The following is a 15,476-nucleotide window of genomic DNA, read 5'->3' as shown; positions in this document are numbered from 1 at the left end:
ATTCATAGTCCGGGTTCAAGCTTACTGGTGATATTGTAACAAGCTGGTGGTGGCAGCGTGTATTTGTGTGGGTATTGAAAAGCACTGAGTCATTAGAACGGAGCAGGGGGGTGATCTGGGCTTCCAGTCTTCATGCGTGCAAAAGCCTAGAAAAGCTGGGTACAGATCCACCTGTAGTCTAATGACTCCAAGCATTCCTGCTAGAGTGATCCATCAATCACTCATTTGGTAGCAGTGAGTGCACTCAAAGTAGTCGATCTGTGATTAATTAGGAACAGAGGCAGGATCGATAGGTCTGTGACACCCACACAGGGATTTTATTTCTTTCTGTTCTGTTTCATACCACTGAGGTGTATCCTGTACCCTGGGACTTTCCCTACGACGCTCTCCCTGGGTGTTGAAGACATCTTTAGGTATTTGGTGCTTTGTATATTTAAATACATATATCACCAACAAAAATTGGCCACGATATGGTTATAACTTGCCTGTGTACATACATATATAGCACCAAAAAACCCTGGAAGAAGCAACAAGTGAAACGTACGTCGGGGCTTTGGTATGGTTTCTGTTTCGGCTGAACGTAGTGGCAGTGCTTATTGGCACTGAATTTATATGTTATTTACCTTTTCATTGATTTTAATATATATATATATATATATATATATATATATATATATATGTTTTGGTAACCAGCCTTCAGACATACCTACCTTATGGACATTGCATTCTTTGTTGCAACTTTTTGTATGTAGTTTTAACTTTTTGTGTTATTGAGTAAAGTATTTTGCTTTTACACTGTGTATTTTGCCCTGTGTGTGTATTTTATTTGGTGCTATATTTAAATACATATATATCCGACTTGGACCAGCGGTGTGGATGTCTGTCACTCGACAGGCCGTTCGCACCAGGTGAGTCCATATTCCAATCCACTTATCTACTATTCTTTGGAGCGCTAGCCATACATCTACTTCTACCGATGACCCTGGAGGTCTCTACCAACTCTAACAATCTGTGATTCTACTTACAAAACAAAAGAGTAACACGTTTTTTTTAAGCTGATCAATTCATGCCACTTATCTTGGGATACCTCGAAACAGGAAAAAAATAAGAAAGGACACATCTTAAAGGGGTTGCCTGGCTACTTTTTCAAATTTAAATGTCAGCTGTGTCTATGTGAAAATAACCAATGCAGCAGTACTTACTTGTCCTTGGCCCCAGAGATCCAGCATTGCAGCCCCACAGTTCTCATGGTCTCTGTTAGAAGCGGAAGTCAGGTGATCGCTGCCAACCAAACAGAGAGCGCAGCATCACAGTTGGTTCTCCTGGCATCAGTGCTCACATTCTGGGCACTATGATACCAGGAGTTCTGAATAGTGATGCTGGGGACTCCGATTGGTCTCCAGACTTTCCCTATCAACAGAGACCAAGACAACCACAGGGCTGCAATGCTGGATCTCTGCCGCCCAGGACAGGTAAGTACTGCTGAATTTGTTATTTTTACACAGATGTATCTGACATTTTAATTTGAAAAAGTAACTGGACAACCCCTTTAATCAACTGCCAAATTTTTGGGAACAGGATGTCCAACAAGCTTGTCCAACAGGTGTGATAGTCTAATAAACACACACTTTTGACCATAAGTGTATATATAGCATACTATGTTAGGCTGGCGAAGTGAAGAGAAAGTAATTCAGAATCTTTGCTGGTACTTCTCTTAGTCTCCATGCACACAGTAACGTTTCAAGCTTGGACCAAGTCTAGAGGAATATGGTGTCCCTACAATCACGTATTACAACACCTCGCAATACGTGATTGCAGGGCACACTGAAGGCACACTGTGTACCACTGCATGACTTGGCACCATATTCTTCCCTAGAAGCAATGCTCTTAAGGAAGAACAGTTCTGTAATACTCTATGTCATGCCATGGAGCATACCACAACTCTTTGTCCTCATTTTGAATATGAAATTATTTATTAGGATCGATGGATCAATTCCTTTAATTTTTTTTTCTAAATAGTTACATGTAAAAAAACAAGAACAAAAAAAAAATCGAACAGAAGTGTGACAGTGGCCAAAAAACAACAGAATATGTGACAGAACAATAACAACATTAAAGGGGTGGTCTCGCGAAACCAAGTGGGGTTATACACTTCCGTATGGCCATATTAATGCACTTTGTAATGTACATCGTGCATTAAATATGAGCCATACAGAAGTTATTCACTTACCTGCTCCGTTGCTAGCGTCCTCGTCTCCATGGTTCCGTCTAAATTCGCTGGCAGCTTGCTTTTTTAGACGCGCTTGCGCAGTCCGGTCTTCTCCATTCAGCACGAGCCGCTTCAGTGTGCTCCCCGCTACAGCTCTTCTGCGCATGCGCAGACGAGCTGTCACTGCTCGGGAGCGCGCTGAAGCGGCCATTCTGCACCATCCTCTGTTAGAGGAAGGTGCAGAAACTGGAGCTGCCCAGCCGAGAAGCCCAGCCCAGCAGCCCCGAGAAGCCTCCCAGGTAAGTGATGGGTCGGGGGGGGCTGCCGCTGCGCCGGGCTGCGCCGGGGGGGGGGGCTGTCGCTAGGCCGGGGGGGCTGTCGCTAGGCCGGGGGAGCTAGCGCTAGGCCGGGGGGGCTGTCGCTGCGATGGGGGGGGCTGTCGCTAGGCCGGGGGGGCTGTCGCTAGGCCGGGGGGGCTGTCGCTAGGCCGGGGGGGGCTGTCGCTAGGCCGGAGGAGCTAGCGCTAGGCCGGGGGAGCTGTCGCTGCGATGGGGGGGGCTGTCGCTAGGCCGGGGGGGCTGTCGCTAGGCCGGGGGGGCTGTCGCTAGGCCGGAGGAGCTAGCGCTAGGCCGGGGGAGCTGTCGCTGCGATGGGGGGGGCTGTCGCTAGGCCGGGGGGGCTGTCGCTGCGCCGGGGGAGCTAGCGCTAGGCCGGGGGGGCTGTCGCTGCGATGGGGGGGGGGCTGTCGCTAGGCCGGGGGGGCTGTCGCTGCGCCGGGGGAGCTAGCGCTGGGGAGCCGGGGGCTAGCGCCGGTTACCTGCTGTCTGGTCGGCGGCTGCGGGGCGTCTGGTCGGCGGCTGCGATGCGTCCGGTTGCCATGGAGACACAGCTGGCGGCGTCTCGGGAGCGCGCACGTCGGGCTGCAGCGAGCGACTGGGAAAGAGCCGGCGGCCATCTTGAGGAAACTTTTATAACTTGCTGAAACGCTGGAACGGTAAGTACGAACCAGCTAGAAATGTAATTTACAGGGGGGCTTAGTAATGTGTGTTTAATGGGGGGGACTGGGCAAAAAAAAAAATTAACTGCTTCCTCGAGACATCTCCTTTAATATACTAATAAGGAAAATATAAAAACATTAACATCATAATTAACTATGCTAAAAGAACACACTTGCTATTTTCCAAGTCTCTCCAAAAGCTACCTGAGTGCCAAATTAGTCCAAGAAATGGACTGACAAAGCTTTGCCAATTGTTCCTCCCATTGTTTACCAGGGGGCTTGTCAATGGTGCTTGGACAGGAGTTTGCAAGAGTTCAATTCACCTCTTAAATTAATAACAACTGAATGCTGAAAGTGCTGACATTGTTCAAGGGCTGCCAGCAGGGATCCAGGTGCAGCCAGTTAAAAAGGAAGGGAAGGGAAAAAAAGCAGACATAGAAACATAGAAACAAAGGCAACCTACGGCAATTATGTTGAAGAAGTCATCATCTCCAAGGGTGTCCAAAATAGAGGATACAGTTTGCTTTGCAATTGTCAGACGGAGGCCTTTCATGCTCCCACTGACGTCAACCAAAATCACTACATCTTTCGGGGAGGTAGCTGCCTGGATGTACCTGAAAGAAAAAGTTAGAACATTTTTGTGATTTTTTTTTTTGCCTTTATTGTATGGTTCATCCATTGTTAATACTACAGTATTGTTCTGTAATGTCTTTATTTTACATACTGTTTGACTATGTTCTGTTGAAATCTACCTACCATTTTCGGTTTCTGCAGTCAAATGCAATCACACCATTCTCATCTGGCTCCCATTTTATACCTAAAAAGATGAAAGCAAAGATAGCAAACCCATTAAAATGGTGCAACAATGTGCTATAATAATAACATATACATGATAACATAGTATGTGAGGCTGAAAAAAGACATGTCCATCTAGTTCAGCTTATTATGTTGATCCAGAGGAAGACAAAAAACAAACAATGAGGTAAAAGCCAATTTTCTCCATTTAAGGGGAAAAATTTTTTTCCTGACTCCAAATCTGGCAATCGGAATAATCCCTGGATCACCGACCCTTCTCAAGTTATTAATGATTATAACTAGAGATGAGCGAACACCAAAATGTTCGGGTGTTCGTTATTTGAAACGAACTTCCCGCGATGTTCGAGGGTTCGTTTCGAATAACGAACCCCATTGAAGTCAATGGGCGACCAGAGCATTTTTGTATTTCGCCGATGCTCGCTAAGGTTTTCATGTGTGAAAATCTGGGCAATTCAAGAAAGTGATGGGAATGACACAGAAACGGATAGGGCAGGCGAGGGGCTACATGTTGGGCTGCATCTCAAGTTCACAGGTCCCACTATTAAGCCACAATACCGGCAAGAGTGGGCCCCCCCCCCCCCCCTCCCAACAACTTTTACTTCTGAAAAGCCCTCATTAGCATGGCATACCTTTGCTAAGCACCACACTAGCTACAACAAAGCACAATCACTGCCTGGATGCCACTCCGCTGCCACTTCTCCTGGGTTACATGCTGCCCAACCGCCCCCCCTCCCCCCCCACAGCGCACACCAAAGTGTCCCTGCGCAGCTTTCAGCTGCCCTCATGCCACGCCACACTCATGTCTATTTAGAAGTGCGTCTGCCATGAGGAGGAACCGCAGGAACACACTGCAGAGGGTTGGCACGGCTAGGCAGCGACCCTCTTTAAAAGGGGCGGGGCGATAGCCCACAATGCTGTACAGAAGCAATGAGAAATAGAATCCTGTGCCACCGCCATCAGGAGCTGCACACGTGGGCATAGCAATGGGGAACCTATGTGCCACACACTATTCATTCTGTCAAGGTGTCTGCATGCCCCAGTCAGACTGGTAATATGCACCTTAACAGTAACCGCGTTGGTGGTAATGTGGTGGTGACTGCGGAACTAGTAGCACGGTTGTATTTTGTTGGTTTTCGGAATGCGGCCAGGATTAAGTGGGCCATGGCGGGGGGATGGTGTGGGGGCTCTCTTGTTGTGTCGGTAAAGGTGAAATTCTTGGACTGCCACCAGACGAACCAATGCAAAGGCATTTGCCAAGAATGTTTTCCCTGTTGGAGGAGGAGGGGGATGTTTTTGAGGCACTACGTGTCCTCTCCACGTGTCCGTGGTTATATGCACCTTAACAGTAACCGCGTTGGTGGGAAATGGCCTCGCCGCCATCATGTCTTTGGGAAGCCTCTGTTTCCACACCCCAGAGACATACCATTAGCAGCGGTATAGGCAGAGCCCAGAATTCGTAACATTTCAGCCGTAGCATTAGGACAGGCCCCACTAACATATCAGTAGCAGCATTATAGGAGGAGCGCAGTCTTCGTTCCATGTCAGCAATAGTAGCACTCAAGACAGGCCCCAGTAACAATTCCGAAGCAGCAGTATAGCGGGAGCGCAGTCTTCGTTCCATGTCAGCAATAGTAGCACTCAAGACAGGCCCCAGTAACAATTCCGAAGCAGCAGTATAGCGGGAGCGCAGTCTTCGTTCCATGTCAGCAATAGTAGCACTCAAGACAGGCCCCAGTAACAATTCTGAAGCAGCAGTATAGCGGGAGCGCAGTCTTCGTTCCATGTCAGCAATAGTAGCACTCAAGACAGGCCCCAGTAACAATTCTGAAGCAGCAGTATAGTGGGAGCGCAGTCTTAGTTCCATTTCAGTAGCCTTAGTATAGCCAAGGCCCAAGTTACAAGAAAAATTGCCCGTTCAGCGTGATTACGTGAGGTTTCAGGAGGAGGAGGAGGAGGAGGAATATTAGACACAGATTGATGAAGCAGAAATGTCCCCGTTTTGGATGGTGAGAGAGAACGTAGCTTCCATCCGCGGGTGCAGCCTACGTATTGCTTACGTATCGCTGCTGTCCGCTGGTGGAGAACAGAAGTCTGGGGAAATCCAGCCTTTGTTCATCTTGATGAGTGTTAGCCTGTCGGCACTGTCGGTTGACAAGCGGCTACGCTTATCTGTGATGATTCCCCCAGCCACACTAAACACCCTCTCCGACAAGACGCTAGCCGCAGGACAAGCAAGCACCTCCAGGGCATACAGCGCTAGTTCAGGCCACGTGTCCAGCTTCGACACCCAGTAGTTGTAGGGGGCAGAGGCGTCACCGAGGATGGTCGTGCGATCGGCTACGTACTCCCTCACCATCCTTTTACAGTGCTCCCGCCGACTCAGCCTTGACTGGGGAGCGGTGACACAGTCTTGGTGGGGAGCCATAAAGCTGGCCAGGCCCTTAAAGACTGTTGCACTGCCTGGGATGTACATGCTGCTCGATCTCCGCACCTCCCCTGCTACCTTGCCCTCGGTACTGCGCCTCCTGCCACTAGCGCTGTCGGCTGGGAATTTTACCATCAGCTTGTCCGCAAGGGTCCTGTGGTATAGCAACACTCTCGAACCCCTTTCCTCTTTGGGAATGAGAGTGGGCAGGTTCTCCTTATAGCGTGGGTCGAGCAGTGTGTACACCCAGTAATCCGTTGTGGCCAGAATGCGTGCAACGCGAGGGTCACGAGAAAGGCATCCTAACATGAAGTCAGCCGTGTGTGCCAGGGTACCAGTACGCAACACATGGCTGTCTTCACTAGGAAGATCACTTTCAGGATCCTCCTCCTCCTCCTCCTCAGGCCATACACGCTGAAAGGATGACAGGCAATCAGCCGGTGTACCGTCAGCAGCGGGCCAAGCTGTCTCTTCCCCCTCCTCCTCATCCTCCTCATGCTCCTCCTCCTCCTCCTGTACGCGCTGAGAAATAGACAGGAGGGTGCCCTGACTATCCAGCGGCATACTGTCTTCCCCCGCCCCCGTTTCCGAGCGCAAAGCAGCTGCCTTTATGGTTTGCAGGGAATTTCTCAAGATGCATAGCAGAGGAATGGTGACGCTAATGATTGTAGCATCGCCGCTCACCAGCTGGGTAGACTCCTCAAAATTACCAAGGACATGGCAGATGTCTGCCAACCAGGCCCACTCTTCTGAAAGGAATTGAGGAGGCTGACTCCCACTGCGCCGCCCATGTTGGAGTTGGTATTCGACTATAGCTCTACGCTGTTCATAGAGCCTGGCCAACATGTGGAGCGTAGAGTTCCACCGTGTGGGCACGTCGCACAGCAGTCGGTGCACTGGCAGCTTAAAGTGATGTTGCAGGGTGCGCAGGGTGGCAGCGTCCGTGTGGGACTTGCGGAAATGTGCGCAGAGCCAGCGCGCCTTTACGAGCAGGTCTGACAAGCGTGGGTAGCTTTTCAGAAAGCGCTGAACCACCAAATTAAAGACGTGGGCCAGGCATGGCACGTGCGTGAGGCTGCCGAGCTGCAGAGCCGCCACCAGGTTACGGCCGTTGTCACACACGACCATGCCCGGTTGGAGGCTCAGCGGCGCAAGCCAGCGGTCGGTCTGCTGTGTCAGACCCTGCAGCAGTTCGTGGGCCGTGTGCCTCTTATCGCCTAAGCTGAGTAGTTTCAGCACGGCCTGCTGACGCTTGCCCACCGCTGTGCTGCCACACCGCGCGACACCGACTGCTGGCGACATGCTGCTGCTAACACATCTTGATTGCGAGACAGAGGAGGAGGAGGAGGAGGGTGCTTTAGTGGAGGAAGCATACACCTCCGCAGATACCACCACCGAGCTGGGGCCCGCAATTCTGGGGGTGGGTAGGACGTGAGCGGTCCCAGGCTCTGACTCTGTCCCAGCCTCCACTAAATTCACCCAATGTGCCGTCAGGGAGATGTAGTGGCCCTGCCCGCCTGTGCTTGTCCACGTGTCCGTTGTTAAGTGGACCGTGGCAGTAACCGCGTTGGTGAGGGCGCGTACAATGTTGCGGGAGACGTGGTCGTGCAGGGCTGGGACGGCACATCGGGAAAAGTAGTGGCGACTGGGAACTGAGTAGCGCGGGGCCGCCGCCTCCATGATACTTTTGAAGGACTCCGTTTCCACAACCCTATACGGCAGCATCTCAAGGCTGATGAATTTTGCTATGCGGACGGTTAACGTTTGAGCGTGCGGGTGCGTGGCGGCGTACTTGCGCTTGCGCTCCAACAGTTGCGCAAGCGACGGCTGGACGGTGCGCTGAACTGCACTGCTGGATGGGGCCGAGGACAGCGGAGATGAGGGTGTGGGTGCAGGTCATGAGGCGGTAGTGCCTGTGTCCTGAGAGGGGGGTTGCATCTCAGTGGCAGGTTGGGGCACAGGGGGAGAGGCAGGGGTGCAAACCGGAGGCGCTGAACGGCCTTCGTCCCACCTTGTGGGGTGCTTGGCCATCATATGTCTGCGCATGGTGGTGGTGGTGAGGCTGTTGGTGTTGGCTCCCCGGCTGAGCTTTGCGCGACAAAGGTTGCACACCACTGTTCGTCGGTCGTCAGGCGTCTCTGTGAAAAACTGCCAGACCTTAGAGCACCTCGGCCTCTGCAGGGTGGCATGGCGCGAGGGGGCGCTTTGGGAAACAGTTGGTGGATTATTCGGTCTGGCCCTGCCTCTACCCCTGGCCACCGCACTGCCTCTTCCAACCTGCCCTGCTGATGCCCTTGACTCCCCCTCTGAAGACCTGTCCTCCTGAGTAAGCGTTGCACACCAGGTGGGGTCAGTCACCTCATCGTCCTGCTGCTCTTCCTCCGAATCCTCTGTGCGCTGCTCCCTCGGACTTACTGCCCTTACTACTACCTCACTGCAAGACAACTCTGTCTGATCGTCATCGTCCTCCTCACCCACAGAAAGTTCTTGAGACAGTTGGCGGAAGTCCCCAGCCTCTTCCCCCGGACCCCGGGAACTTTCGAATGGTTGGGCATCAGTGACGATAAACTCCTCTGGTGGGAGAGGAACCGCTGCTGCCCAATCTAAGCAGGGGCCCGAGAACAGTTCCTGGGAGTGTTCCCGCTCCTGAGCAGGTGTCATTGTAGTGGAGTGAGGAGGCTGGGAGGAAGGAGGAGCAGCAGACAGAGGATTCGGATTTGCAGCAGTGGACGGCGCAGAACTGCGTGTTGACGATAGGTTGCTCGAAGCACTTTCTGCCATCCAGGACAGGACCTGCTCACACTGCTCATTTTCTAATAACCGTCTCCCGCGTGGACCCATTCATTGGGCGATGAATGTTGGGACGCCAGAAACGTGCCTCTCTCCTAATCGCGCAGCAGTCGGCTGCGACACACCTGGATCAGGAGCTCGGCCTGTGCCCACACCCTGACTTGGCCCTCCGCGTCCTCGGCCGCGTCCACGTCCTCTAGGCCTACCCCTACCCCTCAGCATGCTGTATTACCAGTGATTTGATTTCACAGGCAGGAAATAAATTGGCGCAAGACTGCAGCCAAATATAATTTTTTCCCTTTTTTGAAAACGAAAGGCCCCACTGCCTCTAGTGAATGAATAATCTAAGTTTAATAACTGTGCTGTGTCCCTGCTAATGTGTCACAGAACGTGAGGGTAGCAGAGTTATTAACTCTGGCAGAGCAGGTATTTTTTTTCCCAATTAAGGAAAGCAAATGGCGAAGCCAGGAGTAAAACGTAGCTGGGTGCGTCTGATTTTTAAACGTTGCACACGCAGCCGACACGTGTCCACGGCCCTTAGGACGGACAGAGGCAAGACAAATAGAATTATTTTCAGTTTTTTTCCACCAAAAGGCAGCACTGCGTATATTCAATGAACATGAGAAGTTTAATAACTGTGCTGTGGCCCTGCCAATGTGGCACAGAACGTGAGGGTAGCAGAGTTATTAACTCTGGCAGAGCAGGTATTTTTTTTCCCAACTAAGGAAAGCAAATGGCGAAGCCAGGAGTAAAACGTAGCTGGGTGCGTCTGATTTTTAAACGTTGCACACGCAGCCGACACGTGTCCACCGCCCTTAGGACGGACAGAGGCAGGACAAATAGAATTATTTTCAGTTTTTTTCCACCAAAAGGCAGCACTGCGTATATTCAATGAACATGAGAAGTTTAATAACTGTGCTGTGTCCCTGCTAATGTGTCACAGAACGTGAGGGTAGCAGAGTTATTAACTCTGGCAGAGCAGGTATTTTTTTTCCCAATTAAGGAAAGCAAATGGCGAAGCCAGGAGTAAACCGTAGCTGGGTGCGTCTGATTTTTAAACGTTGCACACGCAGCCGACACGTGTCCACCGCCCTTAGGACGGACAGAGGCAGGACAAATAGAATTATTTTCAGTTTTTTTCCACCAAAAGGCAGCACTGCGTATATTCAATGAACATGAGAAGTTTAATAACTGTGCTGTGGCCCTGCTAATGTGGCACAGAACGTGAGGGTAGCAGAGTTATTAACTCTGGCAGAGCAGGTATTTTTTTTCCCAATTAAGGAAAGCAAATGGCGAAGCCAGGAGTAAAACGTAGCTGGGTGCGTCTGATTTTTAAATGTTGCACACGCAGCCGACACGTGTCCACCGCCCTTAGGACGGACAGAGGCCGGACAAATAGAATTATTTTCAGTTTTTTTCCACCAAAAGGCAGCACTGCGTATATTCAATGAATAATAACTGTGTTGTGGCCCTGCCTACACAATTCTTTCCCTGCAGTATCAATGGAGGGTGGAATGCTCTGCAGAGGCGATTTTGAGAAGAAAAAAAAAATGCAGCACAGCTAACAGCAGCCAGCACAGTACTGCACACGGTTAAATATGGCCCTAGAAAGGACCGTTGAGGTTCTTGAAGGCTACACTCACTCCTAACACTCTCCCTGCCTATGCAGCACTTCTGTCCCTAATGCCGGGTGCAACGCTCTGCAGAGGCGATTTTGAGAAAAAAAATAATTGCCACTGCTAACAGCAGCCAACACACAGCTATCAGTGGCCCGAATAAGGACCTTTGGGGGTCTTGAAGCCTACACTAACTACCAATTCTTTCCCTACAGCAGCTCCGGTACAAACAGCACTGTCCCTCATCTAACTCACACGGCATCTGAGGCGAGCCGCGGGAGGGGCCGACTTTTATATTCGGCGGACACCTGATCACCCCAGCCACTCACAGCAGGGGGGTGGTATAGGGCTGGAACAACACAGGGGGAAGTTGTAATGCCTTCCCTGTCTTTCAATTGGCCAGAAAAGCGCGCTAACGTCTCAGGGAAGGAAGTGAAAGTAACCCGAACACCGCATGGTGTTCGTTACGAATAACGAACATCCCGAACACCCTAATATCCGCACGGATATCAAGCTCGGACGAACACGTTCGCTCATCTCTAATTATAACATATAATATTGTAGCACGCAAGAAAGGCGTCCAGGCTCCTCTTTTACTCTTCTATTGTGTTCGCCATCACCACATCCTCAGGCACAGAGTTCCACAGTCTCACTGGTCTTACAGTAAAGAACCCCCTTCTATGTCGGTGTAGAAACATTCTTTCCTCTAGACGTAGAGGTCGCCCCATTGCTACAGTCACAGTCCTGGGTTTAAATAGATCATGCAAGAGATCCCTATATTATCTCTGCACTACACAATGACAACGGTTCTGCATAAGGGCTCCCACACACTTGCGTTTTTCTTGTGCGTTTTTTTCGCGCGATATTGTTAATCTTTTTTTACGCGATTGTCAATGGGACTTTTTAATATTAAAAACACATCGCACAAAAATTGCAAAGCACCAACCTGCGATGCGTTTTTAGCATTAGAAAATCCCATTGACAATCGTGTTAAAAGGACGCAGCGATATCGCGTGAAAAAAACGTACAAGAAAAACGCAAGTGGGTGTCCACCCTAATTAACATAGTATGTTAGGCTGAAAGAAGGCAATGCCCATCCAGTTCAGCCTGTCCCCCCCCCCCCCCCCCTTATTGATCCAGAGAAAGACAAAAAAAAACCTTAATGAGGCAGAAGCCAATTCAGCCTTGGCTAAAAAAATATTTGCCGACTCCATGAATAGCATTCAGAATAATCCCTGGATCAACATTTGAAAGTTTCAACCTGACTCGAAGACCCGGATCAACAACTCCGATGGTTATTTAATATCTATATACTGTATCCTGTCTATATCAAGGGATCACATTTTCCAAAATCACAGGAAACACTCTATTTCAGAGATTTCCATTAATTAAAATATTGTGAATGGAATACAATAGTTTTCATCACATGGCCTCTATCTTCTACAAATGAAAGGAGGACTCAAGGAGACCCATCAATGTGATTATCAGGGAATCTATGCAACTTTTCATAATAAAGACATTGTCTCACAATGATAACCCTTTTCTACATGTCATAGAAGGGCATTTAGATGTCATAGAGCACAATGATGTCCAGGCACTTGGATTTTCCCTCTATTAGCATGGGCTCCGAGTTACTAAAATTAAAGGGGTTGACCTGCGGCAGCAAGTGGGTCTATACACTTCTGTATGGCCATATTAATGCACTTTGTAATGTACATTGTGCATTAATTATGAGCCATACAGAAGTTATCAAAAGTTTTATACTTACCTGCTCCGTTGCTGGCGTCCTCGTCTCCATGGTGCCGACTAATTTTCGGCCTCCGATGGCCAAATTAGCCGCGCTTGCGCAGTCCGGGTCTTCTGCTGTATTCAATGGAGCCGCTCATGCAGAATGCCGGCTCCGTGTAGCTCCGCCCCGTCACGTGCCGATTCCAGCCAATCGGCAATGGACCGCACAGAAGAGCTGCGGTCCACGGAGGGAGCAGACCCCGGCGGCCATCTTCAGCAGGTGAGTATGAAGACGCCGGACCGCCGGGATTCAGGTAAGCACTCTCCGGTTTGTTTTTTTAACCCCTGCATCGGGGTTGTCTCGCGCCGAACGGGGGGGGGGGGGGGGTGTTAAAAAAAAAAAAAAAAACGTTTCGGCGCGGGACAACCCCTTTAAGGCTTTCAGCATCTTCATAGCTCGGCTGGCTTTAATATAAGTAGGAGGTATTTAACTGAGAGAACCTCTCAGCACATCCATCACATTGGGGGATACGGCCTCTTTGTTGCTGTTAATTGGAACTTGTCATGTTGTATGAGGGCCATAAACAAAGGCTCATAAGAAAGCCCTGGAAACCGAGGCTTGGTCTATGCAGCAGACTCCTCTCTGCGCATGCGCATCCATCAGTAATAGTATGTATGCATGCGGTTATTGCAGAGATGAGTCCGATGCACAGACTGAGCACTAGTTTCCAGAGCTGCACATCACCTGTGTTATGATCCCATAAACTTAGTTTATAGTCCCCATATAACGTAAAAGGTTCATTTATCCAATCTGCAGTCTGGGGACCAAGACTTCCATTATTCATATTAAACCTGGTTTTAGGTTTGCATTAATAGGCGATTGTCATATTGTACCTTGGAGTAATTTTCGGACATGCAGCCTCAAATATCAAAATTATTCCAGAGCAGCCAATCAGATTTCAGTTTTTATTTCTCATTGATGCTTCCAGACTTAAACATAGGCTTGGTCTGACTACATTTGGGCAAAAGGTCACATTTCAATTTTACTTCACAATGTCACTATTGCTCTGGAACCAAATTGTTTCTTAGACAAACAAGTCAACAATTTCTAACAACCAACAAAAGTAATTAGCAACATGGATACATATCATAATAGGCAGTTAATCCTTATTTATTGAATGCCACATCTCTTACCAGGGTATTGCCGAAAAAATCCTTTTGCACTTCCAAAATATTGCCATATGAGAGAAGGGTCACGGTCAAAGTTATCAACAAACACCTTATTTAAAGACTCCGACCAGTAGATTCCATTCACTATTTCAGGATCTGGAAAGAAAAAGTATACACAAATCATGACTTCAAAAAATAATAAGCCCTCAAGATGGCCATAGACAATAGATCACACATGTCGAATACAAGACCCGCAGACCGAATCCGGCCCGCCACCTCATTTTATGCAAATGTAACAGGCGTTCTTCTCACCCAGCCTGCAGCTCCGGTTTGGCAGCAACAGTGCAGTCTGTGCCCACTGACCTCTACCCTCAGTGTCTGCATGCACCATCCTGTATGCAGTACAGATGCTGAGGGAAGAGGTCAGCAGTCACAAACTCAACAGTGACTCCTGCCGCGAGCCTGGTCCTGCAGGCTGGGTTAGTGGAACGCCTTTAAAGGTGCTGCCATCCAAAGACCAATAGGGATGTTGCTATTACTACTGGGAATACTTTGAGGGTCAGTATTACAACTGGGGTCAATATAGAGGATACTATTACCACTGGGGCCACTATGGGGGTCACTTACTATTGGGGCTACTATGTGAGGTTACTGTTACTACTGGGGCCACTATGCAGGTCACTGTTACTACTGGGGCCACTATGAGGGCTACTATGGGGTCCCTATTAGGGCTTCTTCACATGGATGTAAGCACATTTTGGTTGCGCAAATGCACAGAATATTCATGCTACCGAAAATCGCTTACGCCTGCATTTTTTCAGCTACGTTTTTATGTGCACACAGACACTGTGTATTTACACAAACAAGAAAGAATGCAGGTGGGCTCATTGGAATGGTGCATAAATATGCAGTGAATACACAGGTATGTACTAAAATAGGTCATGTGACAAATTTTTTCATGCGATTGCACATCACGTGAAAAAGTACGCTCATGTGAATGAACCCATTGAAATCAATGGGTTCTATTTATTTGTGCAAAAATTGCTTCTGTGAACGAGCCCTTGCTATACTAATATTTGGTGTGATAGCATCAGTTCTCCTAGGGACAATTGCACAAAGTCAGGGATTTTATAGGATTATAGTCAAATGTAGGATTAACCAATTATGCGATATTATAATTATACATATTTCATCCCCACCACTGCCACCAATGTATTTATACACCAGGAAACCCCTTTAAAAACACCCTACTATTTTGTATCTGCAGCTCTTGTGCAGATCCATATGTCTCCATGGTTACAGACTACAAACAAACCCTTGTAGTCATACTCTTTTTACTCTGTCCCACACTTTTTGATAGCCTATTGAATGCATGTTAGCAGCAAGTAGGAAAAAGATGGAACAGAATATGAATACAGAATCTCATCAGAATGCTCTATGTTCGCAGATAGACACATAGGTCCGCATAGGAGCTGCAAACAAAAAGTGGACAGGATATTTTTAAGATTATTTGAAAAATTGCTTCACCCTTTTTCTTTAAATGTGTTGGAGCACAAGCAAAAAAATGGTTCTAAAGGTGCACATACCCCAACTGTCCCTAAAACCCTCAAATACAAAATAAAAATGGAGCGGTCCTTTAAATTTTCTTCGGCTCATAATTCATTTACTTCTGATAGCTCTTATTCTGATGCTGTGTTTTATAAATTCTCTCATAATAAATCTTCA

At 48.7% G+C, this 15,476-nt stretch overlaps 1 protein-coding gene across 1 annotated transcript in view; it reads right to left on the bottom strand.

Annotated features, from left to right (window-relative positions):
- CACNA2D3 (calcium voltage-gated channel auxiliary subunit alpha2delta 3) overlaps positions 1 to 15,476 on the bottom strand; it is a 1,017,883-nt gene that overhangs the window by 566,108 nt on the left and 436,299 nt on the right. Inside the window, exons 7-9 of the mRNA XM_066596541.1 lie at positions 13,776 to 13,907; positions 3,963 to 4,023; positions 3,670 to 3,820 (exon numbers count right to left, since the gene is read on the bottom strand). Of these exons, the coding sequence (XP_066452638.1) occupies positions 3,670 to 3,820; positions 3,963 to 4,023; positions 13,776 to 13,907 (344 nt within the window). The remainder of the gene's footprint in view (positions 1 to 3,669; positions 3,821 to 3,962; positions 4,024 to 13,775; positions 13,908 to 15,476) is intronic.

The sequence above is a fragment of the Eleutherodactylus coqui genome, chromosome 3 (genome assembly GCF_035609145.1).
Source record: "Eleutherodactylus coqui strain aEleCoq1 chromosome 3, aEleCoq1.hap1, whole genome shotgun sequence".
Lineage (NCBI taxonomy): Eukaryota > Metazoa > Chordata > Amphibia > Anura > Eleutherodactylidae > Eleutherodactylus > Eleutherodactylus coqui.
This window is presented reverse-complemented; position numbering and strand designations above follow the sequence as displayed.